Genomic DNA, 13833 nt, shown 5'->3' on the forward strand with positions numbered 1-13833 from the left:
CAATTGAACAATAGGCAGGTATCAAGATAAGCTCCCACTGACACCACTTCAGAAGGATTGAAATAAGATAGTCCTGTGATCACTGCCCCCACTTATGTTTCAAAAAAAATAAAATAAATAAATATATATATTCTTATGAAGGATCAGCACACACTGTTCTGTAGTGAAGTAATAGTGTTTATTTTCAAACAAAACACATTTTTATCCGACGTTTCGGTCCCACCTGGGGACCTTTTTCAAGGATATTGTAGTGTAACAAGCCATGGTTTAAATACCCACCCCCTGAGTGAATTCTGGCGCCAACATGACGTCATACAGTGAGTACAAAGTGAAAAAAAAAGCATTTTTGTCCTTTTTAGTTCATTAGAGAACTTGGTGCAATAATTTGATTCACCACCGGGTGTCAGTGTCTGCACTTCCCATGCCCTATAGTATGAGAGAAATCTTAGCAACAATTGTGTCCATAAAAAGGTTACAAAGCAACAAAAAATGTTACATAGCAAAAAAAGGTCAAAGTAACAAAAGAACTTCCTTGTATATATAAGCAGTTTAAAGAAAAACAAATGTTACTTACAGAGCGAGAGGTATTCAATTCAGACCCAGAAATACATAATATATCTGCAAAGTGGAGAAACAGGGACTTTGTAAGAGGAATACTTGATATTAAGCCCTAAGTAGCAAAATAGTTAAAAGGCAATAATTTTATTCATGTCAAAAGACCATATTTTCTGTCAGAAAACAATTTTTCATGTCAAAAAGCAATTCAATTGAAGTTGTCCATTCAGACCCTTGGGGGTCACACAGTCTAATTCGTATATCCAAAAAGCCTCCCTTTTCAGTAGTAACTTCTCAAGATCCCCTCCTCTGGGGGGCTTAAGCACACGATCAATGGGCATACACCTGAATTGGGATGGATCATGTCCTGCTTCCCGCCAGTGTTTCGCCACTGGTTGCTGGGCAATATCCTGTTTGCCAGGGTCTATCTTGCGGTTGGGGTCCAATGCTGCCCTTATACTTGCCCTGTGCATGTTGATCCTGTCCTTTAATGGCCTAATGGTCTTGCCGCAATATATCTTGAGAAGTTACTACTGAAAAGAGAGGCTTTTTGGATATACGAATTAGACTGTGTGACCCCCAAGGGTCTGAATGGACAACTTCAATTGAATTGTTTTTTGACATGAAAAATTGTTTTCTGACAGAAAATATGGTCTTTTGACATGAATAAAATTATTGCCTTTTAACTATTTTGCTACTTAGGGCTTAATATCAAGTATTCCTCTTACAAAGTCCCTGTTTCTCCACTTTACAGATATATTATGTATTTCTGGGACTGAATTGAATACCTCTCGCTCTGTAAGTAACATTTGTTTTTCTTTAAACTGCTTATATATACAAGGAAGTTCTTTTGTTACTTTGACCTTTTTTTTTGCTATGTAACATTTTTTGTTGCTATGTAACCTTTTTATGGACACAATTGTTGCTAAGATTTCTCTCATACTATAGGGCATGGGAAGTGCAGACACTGACACCTTGTGGTGAATCAAATTATTGCACCAAGTTCTCTAATGAACTAAAAAGGACAAAAATGCTTTTTTTTTTCACTTTGTACTCACTGTATGACGTCATGTTGGCGCCAGAATTCACTCAGGGGGTGGGTATTTAAACCATGGCTTGTTACACTACAATATCCTTGAAAAAGGTCCCCAGGTGGGACCGAAACGTCGGATAAAAATGTGTTTTGTTTGAAAATAAACACTATTACTTCACTACAGAACAGTGTGTGCTGATCCTTCATAAGACTATATACGATTTATTGATCGTGCACCACTGGCAACATCTGTCTGAGTGCTGGTACTGTGGGACTGCATATATATATATATATATCTATATATATATATATATATCTATATATATATATATATATATATATATATATATATATATATATATATATATATATATATATATATATATATATATATATATATATATATTGGATAATGTACCCCCTACTGTAATTTATAAAGATATTATGTTACCGAGGAGTTATGTGACCATATAAAAGTACGAGGCTGCAGGCCGAGTGCTTTTATGCAGGTCACATAACTCCGAGGTGACTTCTAATATCTTTATAAATTTAAGTTGGGGGTACATTATGCATTATAATCTACATTTTCTAGGTGCAGTGTCGTGATTCCTAAAGATGTCTGGCTTTGCTTTATGAACTACAAAATTAGTCTGTTTTGCTTCTGTCCCATTTCCTGTTCTACAGTAGTACCTGTAGTTGAATTGCTAGTTTTTTCTCCCCTTGCCTTCTTGTCTGCCATGGGTAACATCATAGGAGAAAGACCAGGGAAGGAGGGAGATTGAAGGTGGGAGGCGGAACAAGAGTTGAGCGAAAGAGGTTATGCAAAAACTGGGAGGGACTGTGGAAAAGAGGGGGGGGCAAGAACAGAGAGAGACCATGTGAGGGGGAGGGAGGTCGAAGAGGGGGCCTAGACAGAGTGAAAATGGAGAAGCAGGTAGCGAAACTTGAGACGGGGTGCGAGAGAGATAATGGAAATAGGAAAGGGAGAGCAGTTAAGCTGGCCAAAGACGCAAAGATCTGATCGTACGAATCGAGGATTCGTACGATTTTCGGAACGTGTGTGGAGAGTCCCGACATTTTTCGTCCGGCGGAGATCGGTCAATTGGTCGATCGGACAGGTTAGAAAATTTCTGTTGGCTGCCGATAATATCTCTGTGTGTATTGCCGATCGTACGATTTTCAGTGGGAGACTGACACTAGCTTTGGTTGGACATGGATATCGTACGATTGCTGTCAGGGGCAGAACATTGCTGATCTGTTCTTTAACTAATCTGACTGGTAAGACTTTGATCTGAATGGTTAGTGGCGGGTCGGGAGATGGGAAAGTCCGATCGTACGATGATTCCTACGATCGGATCTTTGCATCTATGGCCAGCTTAAGGCATCATAGGATACATGGATGTGCGGGGCGGAGTGAGACATGAGACTGAAGCAATAAGGGCCAGTATCTGAGGAGTGAGAAAGGTTCCATGCCTAGGGGATAGAGGGCTTTGTTTTGTTCGCTTCCATCTATTCCGCAAGACCCCCTTAATACCAGCCTATCCCAAATGTGCCCAGGAACAACCTCTGCGCTGATCATTCCCCCAATTATTTTCTTTTGGAGCACCAGCCTTTCTGCTGCTGCTATTAGAGAGCCTGCCCTGCCTGCATTGCATTAGAAGCAGCAGCACGGCTATTTGGCAGCCCAAGCACTGTGTCAGGCTGCAGCAGTCACTCAGCACTAAACAAGCGGCGGCGCTGCTCCTAAAAGGAGGGGGAGGGAATCTGCGCCATATAAGGTGAAAAACCCAGCCTCCTTAGATGTCACAGCTGACAGCACAGCTCACAGGAAAGGAGGAGCGTTCTGTGCTGCGTGTGCTGCTTAAGTACCGGTAACATTTATTCCTGGCAGTCAGATGGGAATTGCTTCCCTGCAAACCATGTGACCTCTCTCCTCCAGACATCACACGCATGGGCAGAGAGTGGAGGGGGAGTGTACAGCTAGATTCTCATGTCGTAGTGCGACTTGGCTTTTCATTACAGAGTGGCGGCCTCCAAGCACACAGGTAATGCTGTGCCTGCTGTTAGAGCAGCACAGGATGAATGTGTAATGAGCAGAAATGGAAGCCCCCATGACAAAATACAAACTAAAATAACTTATGCATGGATTTGTGGATTAACATTTTATTTGCCAGACAGTGTTTATGGATGTGTGTTTTTTATAAAAATGCAAAAAAAAAAAAAGTTTAAAATGACGACAGATTCCCTTAACCACTAACCCTCTATGGGGTAGTGTATAAAATGGTTTAGCAAAGTCCAAGTAGATCACTTTCACTGCCTTTTTGAGGAGTTGAGCAGGAACCTCAACTGGCAATTAAATTTTTTTGGCAATGGCAAGGGCACAAACCCTTAGTATTGTGACTTGCAAGTATCATGTCATGTATTACCCCTTTATGACCACTAATGTCAAAACAACACGCTGTAACCGTTTGAGATAACAGGGCGTTGTCTCCTGGGGGTAGATGGGTGCACAGCAGTATTGGAGTCCACGCAAAAGAACACAAAACTGGCTGGTAATGTGCAACTGGCCGCAACCAGTTTTATTTGTCTGGCTGGCAGGAAGACATGAATCAAAACAAACAAAAACGAAAATAAAACCTTGCCTGTCTGGCACTAACTAAACAATTAGCTCCTAACTAACTAGGTGAGGATCTAACATCCAGCACCTAACAGAAAACAGTATTTGTGGCACAGCACGTACTCACATGAATCTGGCTCTCTAACAGGCCTGCACTGCCTGCTCTTTTTCCCTAGGATTGAGAGACACACAATCCCTTCCCTACTTAAAGGACCAGTAACATCAAAAAAATTTTTTAAAAAAATCGTTAGTACACATCAAAAAACTTACAGAAACTGCACTTCCTGTCCTGTACAGAAAGGGCGACCATCGATGCTGCTGGGCTCGATTTCTCCTCCCTGGCTACTCTACTGTCAGCTTGTGAAGGAGCAAGATGGATGCCTCATGCCTGCGATGCGATGCAGTGACTGCTCGGGCCCCCTCCTCCTCCTGTACTATAGATGAGAAGCGGTGGTAGTGGAGGCAGTGGAGGGAGCTGTAAATCAATGTTGGCAGTGGCAGCCGCTTCTCATCATCAGTCACTGGCCAGGCCCCCTCCTCCTCCACCGCTCCCTGCCCTGGTCGCTCCTGCTCCGTTCCCTGCACATGAGTGATTGTTTCGATAGCGTCTGTATCTGCCTGCATTCCGTTTAGCTAACAGACCTACGTGTGCCTTGTAGCTGTACTGTGCGCTGGATTAGCACTGGGCGCAGAGGAGGTGCAGCGGAGCGGGGAAAAGGAAAGCTGTATCGCATCCAGCTACAAGGCACACGTACGTCTGTTAGCTAAACGGAATGCAGGCAGAAACAATCACTCATGTGCAGGGAACGGAGCAGGAGCGATCAGGGCAGGGAGCGGTGGAGGAGGAGGGGGCCTGGCCAGTGACTGATGATGAGAAGCGGCTGCCGCTGCCAACATCGATTTACAGCTCCCTCCACCGCCTCCACTACCACCGCTTCCTCCAGTGTCCAGGTGGGCGCTTCTCATCTATAGTAGAGGAGGAGGAGGGGGCCCGAGTAGTCACTGCATCGCATCGCAGGCATGAGGCATCCATCTTGCTCCTTCACAAACTGACAGTAGAGTAGCCAGGGAGGAGAAATCGAGCCCAGCAGCATCGATGGTCGCCCTTTCGCCGTTTCTGTACAGGACAGGAAGTGCAGTTTCTGTAAGTTATTTCTTAATAAAGGCTTTGTGATTTTAAATTATAATTTGTGGAGGTATTTTTTTTTTTGATGTGTACGAACGATTTTTTTGATGTTACTGGTCCTTTAAGGAGAGAAAACACCTGTTCCTCTCTCAGGTGTTGGGCAAACCAGGACCGTCCATCTGGAATCGGATCCAGCCCAACACTCAACACTCTCGTAAACCGGGTCCTTTTTCTGGCTATTACAGCTAGCCACAGACCCGTGAAAAAATTTACATTTACCTGGTTGCTTAAAAACAGTATGACAGAAATCTGGATGATACATACACTCCTTCAACCAATTTCCCAGCATTTCTGTTACAACGCTTATTTGGTTTAGGGAGTAAATGTTTGCAAATTTTGCTGGCACTTTAAGGATTAAAAGAATTGAAATGTGAAATTCTGCTGGCACTTTAAGGATTAAAAGAAAATATTTTATACAGTTTGTGACTGAATTTATCTAGGGGGAAAAAAGGTATTTCTTACCGAAGGTAGTATGCGGATCTTACAGGTGATTGGCTTGGAAACCCCTTTAACAAGTGTACTCAGTATCTAAAAATAAATTAGAAAGAAAGTTGGAGGCTTGCATTTATCAGACAACTCTTTACTGTAAGCCCAAACAAAATGCAGAAAAAACCTTTTCAGAATTACAACACATGATTTGAAATTAGTGGTTATAAAAAAATGAGAATGAAAGCCATAAATAAAATGCAATAGTCCAGGAGAGATCTCCTGCTCCTTAACTGCACCAATGTGCTCCCCCCAGTACTGTTAGCTTTCATTAATTCTTTAAAATTAATGCCACACCAGGCTGTTTTTCCATCTTTAGTTATACAAAGATTTTGACAACAGGCATTTTTTCAAAGATATTCACAGCAGCAATAATCTTAATGGGGAACTAACTTGAAAATGAAAGTTGAATATAAGCTTCATCTCACTCAAATAAGAAACTTTCTAAATGTGATCAATAAAAATTCTGTACAGTTTATGAAATAATCAACTCTATCTCCCTCTCAACAACCTAACCTGTTACTCTTCATGCAGAAGTTGGGATAAGATTAAGTAAGTTAATATGTCTTTTAGGGGGAGCTCCCATTCCTAGCAGAGGTATTAGATGTAATGTAATTAACCAACGCCAACATGAACAAAAGCGAACAGACTCAAATCCAACAGGTACAGAAACAGGATTTTCATCAGAACTGGTTATTTTGATATAGTGAACTCTAATACAGTCCAGTGAAAGCACTCACGGCATTGACGCTTCAGGTGTATATCAAAATATTATAATTAGTGCATGGTGCATCACTGGACTGCTATTGATAAATTTGGTTAGAACCCGGCCATTAACTACAGGAATAGTGAGTGCCGATTTATCCTATATATATATATATATATATATATATATATATATATATATATATATATATATATATATATGTAATTTCACCTATTACACTCACATTTGTGTAGTTTTTTAAAACTAAAAAGAACATCAAATCCCCTCTCTTCCTTGAGTGTCCGTGCTACTTCCAAGTATAGAATTGGTATTATGGCTTGGCTCCATCCCACGTTGCCGCCACACACAATGTAACTTCCGGGACACTTGGGGATGACATCAGCTGCATTCGCCTTACACATTTTGTCACTTTAGGACTTCATCAGAGGCTTCATTTGGGCAGTCCATATGTCTCTTACCTCTTAAAAGCCTTTGTTGCCATGGGAAGCATCATGCTTATTACCTAAGGCTTCCCTATTCCTTCTGGGTTTAACGCGTCTCTACGGCAACCCCGCTCAATATACCTGCTACTCAACAATCTCTCTTTGCATGATACAAATGCATATATCAGAAACAATTTGGATTTGGATTTGGAAAGTTCTGTGTCTCCTGAACGTCCCAATACCAAATATATATATAGTTTTACGGAGATTTCTCACTTCTATAGATCAAAAACTAGAGGCAGCATTTCCAAAGGCCAAACATTCCACTAACAGTAGGTTTACCCTAAAAAAACTACACATTATTGGAAAGAACAGATTCTAACGAGTTCAAAATGGGTAAATATATATTTGTACTCAAAACTACCAAGTTGGCAATTTTTTTGACATTTCCGAAAAATCACCTCAATACTCCAACTCTGAAGCATCATATCTTCAACAAATCATTACATACCAAGATAAATATAAAGCCCGGGTCTGCTGAACAGTTTGATGCCCAATATGCATAGGTACACCTAAGTGAGTGGCGTATAGGGGCCCAAGAACAACAACACCCCATATGAGTTTTCAGTTCTGTAATTCCAGGTACTGCAAAATCAGCACATTTACAGCATTTTTAAAGGGGCAAAAGTACAAAAATTTATGTTCACCCCAGAAAAATACTCCAAAGTACCAAGCCGCAAAGCTTTCCTAAATTTGGCAATTCTTATGACATTTGCAAAAATCTCCTCAATACTCCAAATCTTAATCATTGTATCTCCCACATATCATTACATACCAGGATAAAACACCCTAAATCTAAAAGGCTGGGGTCAGCTGAACAGTTTGATTCCCAATATGCATAGGTACACCTGAGTATGTGGCATATAGGGGCCCCAGAACGAAGACACCCCATAGGCATAATCAGTTCTGTAATTCCAAACACATTAACAGCATTTTTGAAGGGCCAAAAGTATTCCAGAAAAACATATTTTTAGAAAGTACACATTCTGACAAATGTAAAATGGTTATGCATGCCTTTCTACTCCAAAATACCAAGCCGAAAAGCTTTCCTACATTTGGAGATTTTTTTGACATTTCCGAAAATCACCTCAATAATGCAAATCTGAAGCATCATATCTCCCACATATCAATACATACCAAGATAAAACACCATAAATCTGAAAGCCCGGGGTCCACTGAACAGTTTGATACCCAATATGCATAGGTACGCCTAAGTATGTGGCATATAGGGGCACCAGAATGAAGACAGTTCTGTAATTCTAGATACTGCAAAATCAGCACTTTTACAGCATTTTTCTAGGGGCAAAAGTACAAAAATGTATGTTCACCTCAGAAAAATATATATTTTTGGAAAGTGCCGCAAATCTTAAATGGGTATGCATGCCTTTTTACTCCAAAGTACCAAGCCGCAAAACTTTCCTAGATTTGTCAGTTTTTATGGCATTTCAGAAAATCACTTCAATACTCCAAATCTGAAGCATCGTATCTGCCACATATCAATGCATATCAATATAAAAACCCTAAATATGATTAGGTACACCTAAGTATGTGGCATATAGGGGCCCCAGAAAGAAGACACCCCATATGAGTTATCAGTTCTGTAAGTCTAGATACTGCAAAATCAGTATGTTCACACCAGAAAACCATATATTTTTGGAAAGTACACATTCTGACAATATTAAAATGGGTATGCAATGTCTTTTTACTCCAAAGTAGCAAGCCGCAAAAGCTTTCCTACATTTGTCAATTTTTATGACATTTCCGAAAATCTCCTCAATACTCCAACTCTGAAGCATCGTATCTCCCACAAATCAATACATACCAAGGCAAAACACCCTAGAAATTAACGCCAAGGGTCTACTGAGCAGTTTGATGCCCTATATGCATAGGATATACCAAAGCAGGTGGGCATGTGTAGAATAGCACATCTCGGCTGCCAATTTGCTTTCTGTGACCAAAGCCCTCTGTGCATTACGTGCCGCAAGACCCCTTACAAAGACCCCCAGAAAACCATATATTTTTGGAAAGTATAAATTCTGACGAATCTAATACTGGTAAAGCTGCCTTTTCTAGTACCAAACTGCAAAGCTACGCTAAAAAAGGCAATAAGAAGAGCTAAAAATGCAATAAAAGCACAAAAAAATCGAAAATCAATGAAATAACAAAATAATTGATCTAACACAATAATTAACAGTTCAAATACATTTCAGACTGTATAAATAGAGCCCCTGGGACTCCAGTGGAGCTTGCTCTAGTGTTAGCTTCTCTTAAGTGTTTGCTCGTTAAGTGGGGGATCTGTAAGTGGAGTTACAAATCTGTAAGTGGAGTTACAAACACCGGAGTTTCAAACTAAAGGAGGTTCAAACTAGGTCAAAAGTTTGTTCTAAACCCTCATTTTTATTTTATATATTTATTTATATTTTTTCCTGTTTTGATCTGTAACTGGGATAATGAGTGCTAGCAAGATTGAAGGTCTGACTCAGTGCACAGTCTGCCATATGTATGCAGATTTGGAACAAGAGATCCAAAATGCTTATCTCTGTGGTGGTTGTGAGCAAATTGCCACTTTGGAGGCTCAAGTTAGAGCACTAGAGCAACAAATTGCAACACTGCGGTCGATTGACAATCTTGAAAGGAGTCTTTTGCTCACTGAGCAGGACCTAGCGGGGTCAGATAGTTTGGGGGGAACAGAACAGCAGCAGGATGTTGAGGCAGCTAGCTGGGTGACAGTTAGAAAATCTAAGGTGGGCAAAAGGAAAATGGAGGCTGATCCGGAGATTATACATCGCAACAAATTTGCCAGATTGTGTGAAGATGATGGGAGTATGAACTCTGGATTGGCAATTCTAGATGGGGCTGATCTCTCTAACAGCCGGGAGACCAGTTTCTCTAGTAGTGGTGGGAGGGAGAGTAGAGTCAGGCCTAAGCAGATTGTGGTTGTAGGGGACTCAATTATTAGGAAAGTGGATAGGGTAATTTGTCGTCCGGATCGCTACAACCGAACAGTTTGCTGTCTACCTGGTGCCAGGGTTCAGCATGTGGTTGATCGGATAGACAAATTATTGGGTGGGGCTGGGCACGACCCAGCTGTCTTAGTGCATATCGGTACTAATGACAAAATAAATGGTAGATGGAAGACCTTAAAGAATGATTTCAGGGATCTAGGCTCTAAGATCAAGGAAAGGTCTTCCAATGTAATCTTTTCTGAAATTTTGCCTGTGCCACGTGCAAGTTTAGGAAAACAGCGGGAGTTTAGGGAGCTTAATGCGTGGCTCAAGTCTTGGTGCAGGAAGGAAGGGTTTGGGTTCCTAGAGCACTGGGCTGACTTTTCGTTGGGGTACAACCTATACAGCCGTGAAGGTTTGCACCTCAATGGAAGGGGGTCTGCGGTGCTAGGGGAAAGAATGGCTAAGAGGTTGGAGGAGTGTTTAAACTAGGCAAGGGGGGGGTGGGTGAGATAAAGGATTATGGGGAAGCTAGTGTAGACGGGGCAGTGGGGTTAGTAAGGGGTCATGGGGGAGGAGTGAGGGGGGCATACAGTTTACCAGCTAAAGAGGTCCCTCTGTTACAAGGAAAACAGAATAATACTAACTTAACGTATAATTCTTCACTAAGTAATGCACATTTCAAAAGTAAAAGTAGTAACCTCCGCTGTATGCTGGCAAATGCACGGAGTTTGTCAGGTAAAATGGGAGACCTAGAATTAATTGCATGCTCTAAAAATTATGATATAATTGGTATCACTGAGACCTGGTGGGATGAAACATGTGACTGGATTGTGAATTTAAATGGTTACACCCTTTTTAGGAGGGACAGAGGGATTAAAAAGGGTGGAGGAGTGGGTTTGTATGTAAAGCCTGAATTAAAGCCATGCGCTAAAGAAATAAAAATAGCTGGCACTGGTGAGGGTGTAGAATCACTCTGGGTAGAGATTTCGACTGGGCAAAAGGTATCAAAAAGAATTATCATTGGTGTATGCTATAAACCACCTTGTATAAGTGTCGAGTATGAAGCCCAGCTACTCTTGCAGATACAAACGGCTTCACAGCTGGGTCAAGTTGTTGCTATGGGTGACTTCAATTATCCAGACATTGACTGGGGTAATGGGGTTGCTAAGACAGAAAAAGCTAGTAGGTTTGTAAATATGCTGAATGACAACTTTTTATTCCAGCTCATTCAAGAACCTACTAGGAATAACTCTCTTTTGGACCTTGTAATAACTATCAATACTGAACTCATCTCTAACATTTGTGTGGGTGAGCATTTAGGGAATAGTGATCATAACATGGTCTCCTTTGAGATTCTGTTGCAGAAGCAATTCTATAAGGGAGTAACTAAAACACTAAATTTCAGACGTGCAAACTTTGACAGTATAAGGGCATCTCTGCAACATATTAAGAGGGAAATGCTTTTCACAGGGTTAAACACAGAACAAAAGTGGGAAGTCTTTAAAATGCTGCTTAATAAATATACTTGTCAGTATATTCCACTTGTAAGCAAGGAACGTCGTTGCAAAGCAAAACCTTTTTGGTTCAATAGAAGCGTTGGTGTTGAGGTGGGTAAGAAAAGACGTGCTTTTAAGGCTTTCAAGTTAGCTGGTACAGCCGAAACATTTATAAGGTACAAGGAGGCCAATAAATCGTGCAAAGAAGCTATAAGGCAAGCTAAAATTGCTATAGAAAAGGATATTGCAGCAAGCAGTAAAAAAAATCCAAAATTATTTTTTAAATATGTCAATAGTAAAAAAATGAAGCAGGAAGGGGTGGGACCCTTACTATCAGAGGGGGGTCAGCTGGTTGATGAAAACAAAATAAAAGCGCAGATTCTGAACTCGTATTTTTCATCTGTTTACACAAATGAAGAACCAGTAAGTGAAGGTTTCCTTCTTAACACTCCCAATTCTAGTAATACAACTAATGATGCATGGTTCACACATGAAGAAATTCAAAAGAGACTTGAACAGGTTAAGATTAACAAAGGTCCAGGGCCAGATGGTATTCATCCCAGGGTAATTAGCGAGCTTAGCTCTGTGATTGCCAAACCTCTTTACTTAATTTTTCAGGATTCATTGAGATCTGGCATTGTGCCGAGAGACTGGCGAATTGCTAATGTGGTGCCTCTATTCAAAAAGGATCCCGTTCTCAGCCTCAAAACTATAGGCCAGTTAGTCTGACGTCAGTATTAGGAAAGCTTTTCGAAGGGTTAATAAAGGATAAGATACTGGACTTCATAGCAAATCATAATACTATGAGTTTGTGCCAGCATGGTTTTATGCGTAATAGATCTTGCCAGACTAACTTAATTTCTTTTTACGAGAATGTAAGTAGAGACCTCGATTCTGGGATGGTAGTGGATGTGATTTACTTAGACTTTGCTAAAGCATTTGATACAGTGCCACACAAAAGGTTACTGGTTAAATTAAGGAATGTTGGCCTGGAACATAGTATTTGTACCTGGATAGAGAACTGGCTAAAAGATAGACTACAAAGAGTGGTGGTAAATGGAACATTTTCTAATTGGACCAGTGTTGTTAGTGGAGTACCACAGGGCTCTGTACTAGGTCCCTTGCTTTTCAACTTGTTTATTAATGACCTGGAGGTGGGCATTGAAAGTACTGTTTCTATTTTTGCAGATGATACTAAATTGTGCAGAACTATAGGTTCCATGCAGGATGCTGCCACTTTGCAAAGTGATCTGTCTAAACTGGAAAACTGGGCAGCAAACTGGAAAATGAGGTTCAATGTTGATAAATGCAAGGTTATGCACTTTGGCAAAAATAATACAAATGCAAGTTATACACTAAATGGCAATGTGTCGGGAGTTTCCTTAAATGAAAAGGATCTAGGGGTCTTTGTAGATAACACGTTGTCTAATTCTGGGCAGTGTCATTCTGTGGCTACTAAAGCAAATAAAGTTCTGTCTTGCATAAAAAAGGGCATTAACTCAAGGGATGAAAACATAATTATGCCTCTTTATAGGTCCCTGGTAAGGCCTCATCTGGAGTATGCAGTTCAATTTTGGACTCCAGTCCTTAAGAGGGATATAAATGAGCTGGAGAGAGTGCAGAGACGTGCAACTAAATTGGTAGGAGGGACGGAAGACTTAAATTATGAGGGTAGACTGTCAAGGTTGGGGTTGTTTTCTCTGGAAAAAAGGCGCTTGCGAGGGGACATGATTACACTTTACAAGTACATTAGAGGACATTATAGACAAATGGCAGGGGACCTTTTTACCCATAAAGTGGATCACCGTACCAGAGGCCACCCCTTTAGACTAGAAGAAAAGAACTTTCATTTGAAGCAACGTAGAGGGTTCTTCACAGTCAGGACAGTGAGGTTGTGGAATGCACTGCCGGGGGATGTTGTGATGGCTGATTCAGTTAATGCCTTTAAGAATGGCTTGGATGATTTTTTGGACAGACATAATATTAAAGGCTATTGTGATACTAAACTCTATAGTTAATATAGGTATGGGTATATAGAATTTTAATTAAAAGTAGGGAGGGGTGTGTGTATGGATGCTGGGTTTTCATTTGGAGGGGTTGAACTTGATGGACTTTGTCTTTTTTCAACCCAATTTAACTATGTAACTATGTAACTAACTATCTAATTGTCACGCTAATAAAATAAACAGATTTTAGTGGGAACAAAAAAAAGAAAATGGTAAAATGAATATATACAAAAAAAAATTGTGTACACTTCTAAAACTTATGTGACAGTGTGTTAGTGTGTAATAAATTAAATACAA

General features: G+C 40.6%; 1 protein-coding gene across 7 annotated transcripts in view; it reads right to left on the reverse strand.

The window, feature by feature from the left end:
- dus2.L (dihydrouridine synthase 2 L homeolog) overlaps positions 1-13833 on the reverse strand; it is a 254007-nt gene that overhangs the window by 131924 nt on the left and 108250 nt on the right. For 6 of the 7 annotated variants that reach the window (XM_041590114.1, XM_041590112.1, XM_041590116.1 and 3 more), the window contains one exon: positions 5854-5919. The exons of the other annotated variant lie outside the window; for it this stretch is intronic. In XM_041590114.1, the coding sequence (XP_041446048.1) occupies positions 5854-5919 (66 nt within the window). The remainder of the gene's footprint in view (positions 1-5853; positions 5920-13833) is intronic. 7 annotated transcript variants of the gene reach the window in all.

This window comes from Xenopus laevis, chromosome 4L (assembly GCF_017654675.1).
Source record: "Xenopus laevis strain J_2021 chromosome 4L, Xenopus_laevis_v10.1, whole genome shotgun sequence".
NCBI classification, from domain to species: Eukaryota; Metazoa; Chordata; class Amphibia; order Anura; family Pipidae; genus Xenopus; species Xenopus laevis.